Genomic DNA, 12,913 nt, shown 5'->3' on the forward strand with positions numbered 1-12,913 from the left:
TCTGATTTCTTGGAGTGCTAAAAAACAACCTACCGTCGCACGATCTTCTACTGAAGCTGAGTATAGAGCACTTGCTCAAACTGCTGCTGATGTAACATGGATTCATCAATTACTCCTTGATTTAGGTGTTACTTCTTCTCTTTCACATGTTATTTGGTGCGACAATCAGTCTGCGATTGCTTTGGCCTCCAATCCAGTTTTTCATGCGCGCACCAAACATGTTGAAGTGGACTATCATTTCATACGAGAAAAGGTTCTCAGCAAACTGATTTCAGTATAGTACATTGGGTCTCAAGCTCAAACTGCTGATATTTTTACTAAGGCACTATCTGTTGATCATTTTCAGTTTTTGAAGGCCAAACTCATGGTGGTTGACACACCCATGAGTTTGCGAGGGGCTGTTAGCAAAAGTCACTAATAACAAGTCTATTTGTAAATGTGTTTAGTAGTGTGTTTAGTGATGTAACAGTGATTAGTTGGTTAGTTAGTTAGGATTGATTTGAGCTGAGCTGGCCTAGTGTATTTAGAGGATGTAAGTCGGTTGAGAAGGGGTTTTGCCAGCTGTCATTGTAGTTGAGTTGTATATAAAGGCTTCTGAGCTCATTTGTACATGAGGGAACGAAGAACAGAAAAATCAATTTGGGAAAAGATGCGTTTGTTCTTGTTTGAGTTCTAGGGTTTCTTAATTCCTTTGTGTTTCTCTCTTGTTTTTCTATCATTCCTGTAAATTTCTATAGGGATTGCTGTTTGCAAAGTTCTTCTTTGCTCTATGGGTGATTTTACATCTCTATCCTTTCCTCAAAGGTCTGATGGGGAAACAGGCCGGAGTGCCTACGATCATCGTGGTATGGACGATTCTCTTGGATTCGATTTTATCCCTTTTGTGGGTCCAGATCGACCCGTTTTTACCCAAAGGTGACATTGTGTTGGAAGTTTGTGGGTTGGATTGCAACTAAATGGATGCTCAAACAGAAACTTGTATACATTTTGGGGGGGGGGGGAAACAAAATTTATAATTAGCGGAGGGTACAAACACATGTATTCCAGTGTTGATAACAGCATTTTAGACCTTATACATTAAGACCTGCAAATATGTATCAAAAGATAACAAAGTACAAATTCTAAAAGCATACGTAACTCTTGCTGATTCAGGGAGCTAAGAGTGAGATTGCCCGTTTTATTTCATTTACGCGACCAAAAATGGGTGACATGCCGAAAGTTTTGTGGTTTTTTAATCTGCCCAAGGGAATTTCAGGGGCTAGCCCCATGAAACTTTTCCAAACTAACCCGAGAATTAATACAACTAGTAAGGAGTATTCAACTTTGTACAGGGGCCTGAACACAGCCGTACATCCTATGTCTGCCACTGCATCTTTCAAAATTACAATAGAAGGGATGTGTATCGGGTAGGTTAAGTGATGCGAGAATTGCAGCACTAGGAGGGTATAATACTCTTCGAAGCTATCTCGATGCATTTACTTTTCCTGTTTTACTATTTTCATATTGGCATCTTTATAACTAATGAAAACTTCTTTGTGACACAAAGTACTATACGGGGCTCACCTTACTTTGTTAAGTTGGTTACCTAAGGCAAACAAAAACAGAGCTCCACCAATACTAAAAGATATCACAGTTTGAATAGGATAGAAGGATTTAATAGAAGATTGGTAATGTCATAATCTGCAATAGGCCGAAGAAAACCTCTTTCTACCCCAATCCTGACTCTCTCTCTCTCTCTCTCTCTCTCCCCAGCCGCCTAGGGTTTGCAGCTGGGGGGAGAAGGCGCTCCTCCCTCCTTACTCCCCCGGCCCCCCTTTTGTTTTTTCGTCTTCCCCTTTCTCCTTGAGTTGCACTATTCCTTCCGGTCGGTTTTCGATCTCCCGCAATTTTCTTCGTCTCCCTTCCTGTTTTGCCTCGCCCGCTGGTTTCCTTCTTGAGGGTTACCGGTTCTTAACAGTTAGGTGTGTTGGCGGCGGTGGGAGGTGGGTATGCGAGTTATCCCTCCGATTTCGGCCCTTGGGCGCTATTCGGTTGGCTTAACAGCATGGTGGTGTTCTTGTATCCTGCGGTTGCGTCTTCATCTTCTCCGGCTTCCCCATCCTGCGATCCATCCCTTGCTCTGTTTTGTTTTGGACGTTTGGTGCAAGCGTGCATAGCCGCTTTGGCTTTGGTAGCTGCAGTTAGTGGTGGGTGATAGACGCGTAAATGTTCACATATCCGCCCCCTAATTTATCCTTGCTAAGCCTATTTATATTGTTACTTGAAGTTTAATGCTTTTATTATGTGTTACAGGTATTTGGAGAGTTTGATACAAAAAGCGCAAAATTGAAATATGAAAAGGTGTTAAAAAAAAATATGGAAAGGTGTTCAAAATTGGATCGTTTGAATTCAATCAAGTGGCAGTTCCGAATCCCAATATCGAGTCGAGAGTTCAAAGCCGGACTTAAGTAATCCATAATTGGACTTGGACTTCTGTATTCTAAGTGGGCCTCATAATTGAAGTATTTGTTATTGTGACTAAGAATGGGGCCCAAGGTTTCAACAATTGGCGTAATTGGCATACACGGCTGGGAGCATATAAAAGGAGGCTACACACAATAGTAGACATCATCGTGCACGCTATCAGAGAACGGAAAGCTAAGACCGAGAGCTGTGCAGAACTGTTTCTTCGACAATCAATCAATTTTATTTTTCTATTATGCTTTGTTCTTTAAGTATGGTTGAATAGTCTTTTGGTTAAGTCTTGTGCTAATCTATCCCAATGATTTAGGTTGTTTGTTTTCGAACTCTTGGGCTTAAAGCATGATTTTCAAAATTGAATTAACCTAGCCATTTTTGGTTTAAACTAGGAGTGTTAACTTCTTTGCATGCCTTTTAGTCAAGCGGTCTTAGCACGCGGTATGCCTAGAGGTCGTGGCCTCCTACGTGTTCGATTCATTAGTAAAACAAGTTGGTTTAATTCCGATAAATCACATCTTTTGATAAACGTAGTCTTTAAAGCTAAATCTTCCGAGTGTGAGCGCGCGGTCATGACTCTCACTTGAGTTATCATCGAGAATCGATATCGGCCTAAGTTACAAGATGGATGATCCCTAGACTTGCCTCTTTTAGTTTATTAAACTCATTTCTAGTCTTTTTGCCTTAGTATTTCCACTTTCAAAGCAAAACCAATAGTTGACTGGCAAAACGCCACAATCCTTACATAAAACCTACAATCCGAACAAGCTACCGATTCCCTGTGGTACGATCCCGGACTTACCGGTTTATTATGTTCTCAACGATATAGCTCTACGCTTGGGGTTTTCAACCTTATTTGAAGGCAAGGTTATTGGCCAAGTAGGGCCCTGGGGGCCGATGCCGAGGCCTTCCCAACCGCGTACAAGACGGTTCGGGTGGGAACAAGGAGAATCGCAGTAAGATTCCTATGCATTTTTTCTACACCTGCCGTACAACTTGTGTGAACAATTCTGCATCATGGTTGTTCCATCTGAACACAAGCCTTGAATCAAATTGAAAATGTTGCATAAGTTGTTGGAGTTGGCAGTTCCTCCCATGCCATCTGATGGCCACACTACTTTTGGAATAGTAATCACCTTGTTAGTGGAAAACACTTTATGCGTCTAATCCTTATCTGACAAAAGAAGAGGAAAATGAGGGCACACCATAAGTAAAGTGTTCATATTTGAATGGATTGCTTCGATTGAAAATGATTGTCACTAAAAATTTCTTTTCCTTTTATGCAAGACTACCTGAAAAATTATTAATTTGGTGGTCTTGAGGCACCGTTACGTGGTACCGAAACACATTACTCCTTCTTATGCATGGCCCACAGGTGAGCATAATTGTATGTGTTATGCTGTTAGAGACAACTGATTGGGGTAATTGAGACCCTAACAGACCATAATGAAAGCGACAAATCAGGAACATATATATAAGGCCGGCTCTGACTTTTTGAGGGCCCGCAAATGTGTTTGCACCTCCTTAGCCTCCAAATACCCAATCCTAATATTCTAGACTTTTGATTTCTTTTATATGATATATATATATATATATATATATATATAGAGAGAGAGAGAGAGAGAGAGAGAGAGAGAGAGAGAGAGAGAGAGAGAGAGAGAGAGAGAGAGAGAGAGAGAGAGAGAGAGAGAGAGAGAGAGATGAGGAGGAGGGGGTAAATATGAAGGAAAAATTATTCTATGCTCATGGGGCATTGCCACATGGTGTCCTAAATTCATTCTCCACCACACATTTGTCTTTCAAGACTTAGAATGGAAACAATGCTAGCATGTATCGAACTCAAGACCGGCGAAAAAAATTAAACCATCTTTTTTTATCAATTAGCGTTGTGCCAGTTCGATGAACGGGGCTAAAAGAACACCAGTGTCATTTTCTTTGACTCGTGCATCGAACCGGCACATCGCTAGTATTGTCCTGTTTAAATGTAGGTTATTCTGCTTCTTAAGTGGAATTCACTTGCATTTTATAGTCGGGAAGAAGATTGGGACGTTTCCGTCTCTGCTGCTTTTGTTATTATGATTCTTATTATTAGACACATAACCAGATGAAGTGATGGCAATTCATGCTTAGATAAGAGTAGGATTTGAAGAATACTTCAAATTAACATAGACACACACACACACACTAACAGAATACTAAGTTTAGCAACGTAGGATGAAGAGAAGTACCAATAGGCAAACTATATCACAGCATGAATAGGATAGCAGGATTTAATAGAAGATTAGCAATTTCTTAATCTGTTATTAGGTTTAATATTTCAAGTGTTGCTTATGAACTGAAGCGTTGCTGCAAGATTCCTGTGCCTTTTCACTGCACTACAACTGATATGAGTTTTCCCCATGGAACACACAAGCCTTTTCACGGCATAAATTGATAGAGTTTGCAGTTCCTCCCATGCAGGCCAGCTGATACATGGCATGCATGGCAACGCTACTTTTGCAATAATAATCACCTTGTTAGTGGAAGACACTTTGTCATTTAAGGGTCCCCTATTTCTTATCTGAAAAAAGAAAAGGAACAAAGGCATACCCAAAGTAGAGTATTCATTTTGGAAAGGATTAATTAAGTGCCTCTTTTCAAAAAAGAAAAAGAAAAAGCCACTATAGAAATGACTACACTGATACCCCCATTTATATCCATGACAAGATTTGCTATTGTCCCTGTCTTCCTCTGCTTGACTCACGACTTAGCATGAGCACAAAAAGGGTAGGTATTACGTACACCACTATCAACCTTTTGTGTAACGAGTAACAATAAGATGGTCAATCTCAATTTGCTAAGCCCTCTAATGAGAAATTAGATTCATGGACAAGTGCATACGTACACCGAAGCCTATCTCCTCAAAGAAGGAGCGAACCCATCGAATCACAAACATTGTATGGGTCATGACCCTATACTCTGCTTCTGTACTAGATCGTGCACCATCTGTCTACTTCTTACTCTTGTACGCATACTTCAATTATCCGCTTTATGAGCTCAATCGTAGTTACACTATAGAAAAACACAAAAATTAATACATTAAGGTACTGTTTTAACCATAGCATTCTCGAATATAATATACCTGACCTTTTGGATATTCCTTTTTCCTTCATTGCAGTTATGGGATTAATGTTGGGATTAATGTTGTTCCCCTCTCAAGAGTAGCTTAGAAAACGAGGCGACCGAGCAATGAAGAATTTGTGCAATATGGAGGTACGAGGGAGGAAACCAATATATGAACACAATAAAGGTTGTGATTCAATTAAAGGTTGTGGAGAGATTTGGGGAAGGAAAGTAATTAAAAAAGAAGAAGCTAGGGATTGGCCTTCACAAATTCAAGGTGTATTTCACTCACCTTTTCATGTGCCTCTACAAATTCACTCCAAACACCCTAAACGCAACTGTTTGTTACTTTGACATGGAATATGCCCACACTCCCACGTCAAGTCTTCGCATCAGACACTAGTGCTTCTTAAGCTAGCAATTAGGGAAATGCCAAAACGGCTTTAGAAAAAAAAATATAATCCTTCAGTGGATTTGCTGAAGTATCAGTGAATGCTCGTGGGATGTCTGAGTATAACCACTGGAGAGGGACAATGGCAACCGGTAATGTCCCAAGTCAAGTCTTCGTATTCGACACAAATTGTTTGATTTAGAATCCGTCCCCTTTACACATGGAAAAAGCAATTTTATCAGAACACAACTTTAATGGATCAGAGTCTGCAATCCAAGACTTCCACACATTTAGCAAACTGAACTTGCTTCGATAAATACCTCTCGTTTCAATTAAAGCTGCCCATCCCACAACTGCCTTTCATAGCTTTTCCTTGTTAAGAAAAGAAAAAAGAAAATCCAAAAATGACGTCCTTTCCAGCTAACACACATTCAAACCAGTTCTTTTCATTCCAAATCTTGCTTCTCTTCTTCATCATCCTTTCATTGGTCTTTCCTTTTCATTGCACTGCCTTTTCTTCTTCTGCAACTGGGAAAGAAGTTGGAGAAGGGATGGAAGCGGCGGCTCTCTTGGCATGGAAAGCTAGCCTTGACAACCAAAGCCAATCTCTCCTGCCATCGTGGGTGGTCGGAAGCAACCACTGTGATTGGATTGGAGTTGGCTGCAAAATGGCTGGCAGAGTCATCACTCATATCGACCTTAAGAGTTATGGTTTGAGAGGTACACTTTTGAATCTAAATTTCTCATCCCTCCCTCATCTTCTCAGCCTTGATCTTGAAAACAACTCACTTTATGGGACCATCCCCTCCCGCATTGGTAGCCTTTCGAGACTTACCAATCTTAGCTTGTCTGCCAACCGTCTCTCTGGATCAATTCCACCAGTAATGGGCCAATTATCTAATCTCAAGACATTGGAGCTGCACCAAAATCAAATAGGTGGCTCCATCCCCCAGGAAATAGGATTCCTCATTTCTCTTATTGAGCTCAGTTTGTATTCGAACAATCTCACAGGTACAATCCCTACTTCTATAAGTAACTTAGTGAACTTAACCACTCTTTACCTTGGAGGAAATCATCTTTCCGGATCTATCCCTCAAGAAGTTGGGATGCTAAGGTCTCTCATTCATTTCAGTCTCTCAAGGAACAATCTCACGGGTTCCATTCCTGCTTCTATAGGCAACTTGGTCAACTTAACCACCTTATACCTTTCGGAAAATCATCTTTCCGGATCAATCCCCAAAGAAGTTGGGATGCTAGGGTCTCTAATTCATCTCTCACTCGCTTCAAACAATCTCTCAGGTTCAATTCCTACATCTATAGGGAACTTGGTCAACTTAACCATTCTTTACCTTGACCGCAATTATCTTTCCGGATCAATTCCTACATCTATAGGGAACTTGGTCAACTTAACCATTCTTTACCTTGACCACAATTATCTTTCCGGATCAATTCCTGCATCTATAGGCAACTTGGTGAACTTAACTAGTCTTTACCTCCACCAAAATCATCTTTCTGGATCAATTCCTGACGAAGTTGGGATGCTACGGTCTGTAATTAATATCTCACTCGCTGCGAACAATCTCTCAGGTTCAATTCCTACATCTACAGGGAACTTGGTAACCTTAACCATTCTTTACCTTGACACCAATTATCTTTCTGGGTCAATCCCTGAAGAAGTTGGGCAGTTGAGGTGCCTTGTTGATCTCGAACTCCAAAGGAACAATCTCACGGGTTCAATCCCTGCTTCTATAGGAAACTTGGTCAACTTAACCCGTCTTGAACTCTCCTCCAATCATCTTTCTGGATCAATCCCTAACAAAGTTGGGATGTTGCAATCTCTAATTTATCTCTCACTCGCTGCGAACAATCTCTCAGGTTCGATTCCTGCATCTATAGGGAATCTAAAATTCCTTGTGCATTTGTATTTGAATAGTAACCAACTTACTGGGTCTATTCCTACACAACTGAACAATCTTACACTTTTGACAATTTTTCAAGTATATGATAACATGCTCACTGGTCATTTACCTGAAAACCTTTGTGCGAGTGGATCACTTGAAAATTTGACAGTCCACAACAACAATTTCATCGGCCTCATCCCGAAAAGCATTAAAAATTGTAGCAGCTTACTTAGAGTAAGGCTTGAGGAAAACCAATTTTCGGGAAACATATCAGAAGATTTTGGAATATACCCGAATTTGTATTATATTGATTTGAGCGGCAACAATTTCTATGGCGAGCTCTCCCCAAGATGGGGAAAGTGTAGAAATTTGAAAAGTCTAAAAATGTCCAACAATAGTATTTCAGGAAGGATACCGCCTGCATTGGTAGAGGCGACTCAACTATCTAGAATTGATCTCTCTTCAAATCATCTAGTTGGACAGATCCCAAAGAAGTTTGGAAGTTTGGTTTCATTGTTCGTCCTTAAGTTGAATGATAATCAACTATCTGGTAACATTCCTCCAGAACTCGGCCGCCTTGCAAACTTAGAGACTTTAAATTTGGCAACTAACAAATTAAGTGGCTCAATCCCTGGAGAGTTAGGGCATTGCATAAGGCTATTAAACTTGAGTTTGAGCAATAATAGACTTGGGGAAAACATTCCTTTGGATCTAAGTCAACTCCATGGCCTTGAAAGTCTTGATTTGGCTGAGAACTTGTTATCAGGTAAAATACCAGAGCAGATAGGAGCACTGCAAAGGTTAGAAACGCTAAATCTCTCGCACAATGAGCTCTCGGGTTTCATACCATCTTCTTTTGATAGTATGTTAGCTCTTTCATCAGTTGATATATCCTACAATAAACTAGAGGGTCCTCTACCCCACATCAAAGCCTTTCGAGAAGCTCCATTGAATTCAATCCGAGGTAATAAAGGTTTATGTGGTAATGCTACTGGTTTGAAGGCGTGCCAACTTCATGGGGTTTGTAGAAAGAAGGAAAAGAAATTGATGTTACCAACCGTACTTCCTATCTTTGGATTTCTACTTCTTTCCCTCATGGCTCTCGGATTTTTCTTGTCTTTTCATAAGAACGTCAAGTGCACAACAAAAGAGCCAACACAAGTTAATAATGAAAATCTTTTTGCAATAGCGATTTATGATGGGAAAGTGGTGTATGAAAGCGTCATTGAAGCAACTGAGAACTTCAGTGCCAAATACTGCATTGGGGAAGGAGGATATGGTACTGTTTATAGAGCTACCTTGTCAAATGGTCAAGTCGTTGCTGTGAAGAAACTCCACGAATCATCTGATGGTGACTTGGTTAATCAAAAGGGCTTTATGAGCGAGATCAGTACATTAACCGAGATAAGGCACCGCAACATTGTAAAGCTTTATGGATATTGCTCACATCCAAGACACTCATTTTTGGTTTACGAGTTCTTGCAAGGTGGAAGCTTGGAAAAGGTATTGGGCTCCAAGGAAGAAGTTGTAGAGTTGAATTGGAACAGAAGAGTGGATGTTCTTGAGAGTTTGGCCAATGCTCTATCTTATATGCACCATGATTGTTCGCCTCCAATCATTCATCGTGACATATCAAGCAAAAATATTTTGTTTGATTTGGAGTATGTGGCTCACATCTCTGATTTCGGGACGGCTAGATTTATGAAGACTGACTCTTCCAATTGGACTTCGTTTGCAGGAACCTTTGGATATGTTGCTCCCGGTATGTTTCTTTATTACAATTTTCTTTTCTCCTTTTTTTAATCTCCAAGTCACCCGTAGCAGGTTACGTAATTAATTTTAGCTTTTAACAATCAATTTTTTGGACATTCAATCCATATCAGGCATAAAGGCTTGAGATCTCATGCATAGTGATCATTCATGATGATGAGACATATTCATAGTAAGATCGATCTTTTAAATGTATCGTCGTCTCATAATTTAGTTTGACTTACTATTCCCATAGAAATCACGTACCTGGTTTGATATATTCTAGTCCTAATTATCTTTCTATGTTGTAAAGGTTTGGCCTTTCTGACAATTAAAAAATAATTTAACAAAAATTCCTCCATGAACTCTGTAACTATTCAATCAGTTGTTTCCTTCTCTTGGGCATTTTTATTTTTGCAGAACTTGCATATACAATGGAAGTGAATGAGAAGTGTGACGTATACAGTTTTGGGGTTCTGGCACTGGAAGTGATTATGGGGAAGCATCCAGGTGATCTCATCTCGCTTCTATCATCATCATGTTCATCGTCATCGTCATCATCAAGTGGACATGGGATTTTATTGAAGGAAGTCTTGGACCAACGCCTATCGCCTCCTACAAATCAAGTGGCAGAACAAGTAGCGGTTGCTGCGAAATTAGCATTCGCATGTTTGAACGCCAGTCCAATGTCTCGACCAACCATGCACCAAGTTGCTAGGAAGCTGTCAAATCGGAGGCCGTCTCTGCAAAATGAGTTCCACCTGCTTACGCTAGGAGAACTCCTTGATACCAACTGCTTCACTTCTTGAGTTTCCTTCGAATTCAGCCCTTGTGGATTTTCCTCAACCCTCCATTTTTTTTACTGGGATTGTTCAATTTCACTTTTGTATGGCCTGCTTTCTACGATCTTTTGTGCTTTGTTGATGTTGATGTTGATTTCAGATACGAATCGTGTGATGTAAAATAGACTTTCATCCCAAAAATAAATGACATGTAGAAGGAAAGAAATCCAACTTTTAATTAAGGCCTGCCAGGATAATGCTATTTGTTTGAAGGCTTGCCAGCCTGATGGGGTTCCTAGAAGAAAGGGCCAAAAAAATGGCAATACTACTTGTACTTCCTGTTGTGGGACTTCTGTGTATTTCTCTCAAGTTTTTTTTTTTGGATTTTGGTTGCTTTTTGTAAGAAAGTGAGGAAAGCAGAAAAGGACCCAAGTCAAATTATTTAGCAGGGATAGTTTATTTGCAATATGGGGCAATGATGGGAAAATGGTGTACGAAAGCATCATTGAGGTGACTGAAGAGTTCAGTGCCAAACACTACACATGTAGTGGAGTGGGAGATTTGGTTCTCTATATAGAGCTGCCTTACTCAATGGTCAAGTAGTTGCTGCGAAGAAATTACGCCGCGTCATGGGGAGGGTGACTTGGCCAATCTTCCTGCCTTTGCTAAGGGGATCAGCGCATTAACACAGCTATGGCGTCAAAAGATTATAGAGCATCATGGATTTTGTTAAGATCCGAGGCTTTGCTATACGAGTTCTTGGATGTATACGAGTTCTTGGATGGAGGAAGCTTGGGACGTATACTGAGCTTGGGGGAAGAAGCATGCAGTAGAGTTTAATTGAATTAAGAGAATGGATGATGTTCAAGATGTGGTAACTGCTCTGTCTTTGTATGCACCACGATTGTTTACCTCCAATCATCCACTGAGACACATCAACCTCCCACTTAACCAACAGGTGACACGCTTTACCGTAAACTCTCTTTTTTTCCGGTCAATCAGAAATTTCTTTAATTTACCGTAAACTAACCGGTAATGAAACTTGCCAATAGGGGTTTTAAGTGCGGAACGGTAGGCCCATAATGCATCATCAAGACTGAGCGACTAGTCTCTACCATCGGGTCTAACCGTTTTTATTAGATCAACTTAACTTCCCTATTTGGATCTTTGACTTCACCACTAGAAGAAATATACAAGCTGCACGTACATTGCCGAAAGCCAAATCATAATGCGGCTAAGGGTAGGAATGCACACAGTCTGGATCAATTTGGTTTCGTATAAATCCGAGAAACAAACCGCTACTCCCAGTTCCAAGTAATTGAAATCCAAGAATGGATCAAACCGAGCGAATCCGCAGACTTACAGTTTCGTTAGGGTTAATCCATGTTTCCAAAAAACTTTCAATGTGTGTCGCCAATACAATAAGATAAGAAGCAAAAATTAGAATGAAGTAAAACTAATCTTCAGTACTTTTTTCTGAGCAAAAATTGAACTCTGACGACATGAAATTGTTTGTTTGTTCTATAGGACTTCCATACATTTGCTGTTTGTTGTAGTGGGCCGACCCAATGAATCTGGGCCATAATTGTAGGCTGGCCTAAATCCAAATTAGAAAATTAGAGGCCGCCCCCGTTTTTTTGCCTCGGTTTGAAATCAACCCTGAAATATTTTTCCAAACCTAGATAGGCTCGGGCATATTGATTCATGAGTACTTTTGTGCCCCTCACCCTCACACTTTCGCTTTCTCTCTCAAACTACACCCACCAGCCACGAAGCCTCCAATGGCGAGTTCGACGACGACGAGTTCGACGAGGATCACGAAGAAGCATGACCAGTGGTTAGTGACGAAGAATACTTCCACCGCCGCCGCCTTGGCCGTCGCGCCACCCGGCTTCCACCACCTCTTCACCACCAACTACCAACACCTTCGATCACTGCCACCACCGGCGACGCTGGTGCGGACGATGATGATGTTGACGCCGTCCTCATTGATCTGCATTCTCCACTAATTTTCATCGTCGTGACGGCGGCGGCGGCGATGCTCTCTTCCCGGCATCGAAGAGCACTGTATCGGCAAAATCGGTTTTATCGTGTATCATCCCCACCGCTACATCATGTTCTGAATTTGTCTCTTCAAGCTCTTGACGCCAAATGCCCTTGCCGCTGCCAGCTGCCCATCAATTGGAGCTACATCACCTACAAAGAACCAACAAACCGTCAAAGACTAGTCAGAGTTCCAAATTCAAATTGCTTACACACCAAAGGTAATTAATTTGCAGAGGATTTAGACGATTACGAGAAGTGGAAATCAGGATTTGTGTTTGACATATCGCAGTTCGGCTATGTGAAGTGCATATCTGAAATCTGTGAACTAGGCAGTTACTTGGGCAATTGAATTGTAATCAATGTATAGCAAGGCTTTGGCAAACATAAAACTAACTAAAAATTTAATTCTAAATCAATTTATTACCTATGTGAACTATTACTTTTTTACTTTGATTAATTTTTTAAGACATAGCGGTGAGAACATT

At 40.7% G+C, this 12,913-nt stretch overlaps 1 protein-coding gene across 2 annotated transcripts; it reads left to right on the plus strand.

Annotated features, from left to right (window-relative positions):
* Positions 1–6,196: 6,196 nt before the first annotated feature.
* On the plus strand, positions 6,197–10,620 carry LOC131306477 (MDIS1-interacting receptor like kinase 2-like). 2 transcript variants are annotated; one of them, XM_058332744.1, is made up of 3 exons: positions 6,197–6,670; positions 8,735–9,613; positions 10,021–10,620. In XM_058332744.1, the coding sequence occupies exons 1-3, from the start codon at positions 6,355–6,357 to the stop codon at positions 10,407–10,409; spliced, it is 1,584 nt and encodes a 527-aa protein (XP_058188727.1). In that variant the 5' UTR covers positions 6,197–6,354; the 3' UTR covers positions 10,410–10,620. The 2 variants fall into 2 exon arrangements, with proteins under 2 accessions (XP_058188727.1, XP_058188726.1); XM_058332743.1 differs by having other exon boundaries at positions 6,204–6,670; positions 8,258–9,613.
* The last annotated feature ends 2,293 nt before the right edge of the window (positions 10,621–12,913 follow it).

The sequence above is a fragment of the Rhododendron vialii genome, chromosome 11a, assembly GCF_030253575.1.
Source record: "Rhododendron vialii isolate Sample 1 chromosome 11a, ASM3025357v1".
Taxonomy (NCBI): Eukaryota; Viridiplantae; Streptophyta; class Magnoliopsida; order Ericales; family Ericaceae; genus Rhododendron; species Rhododendron vialii.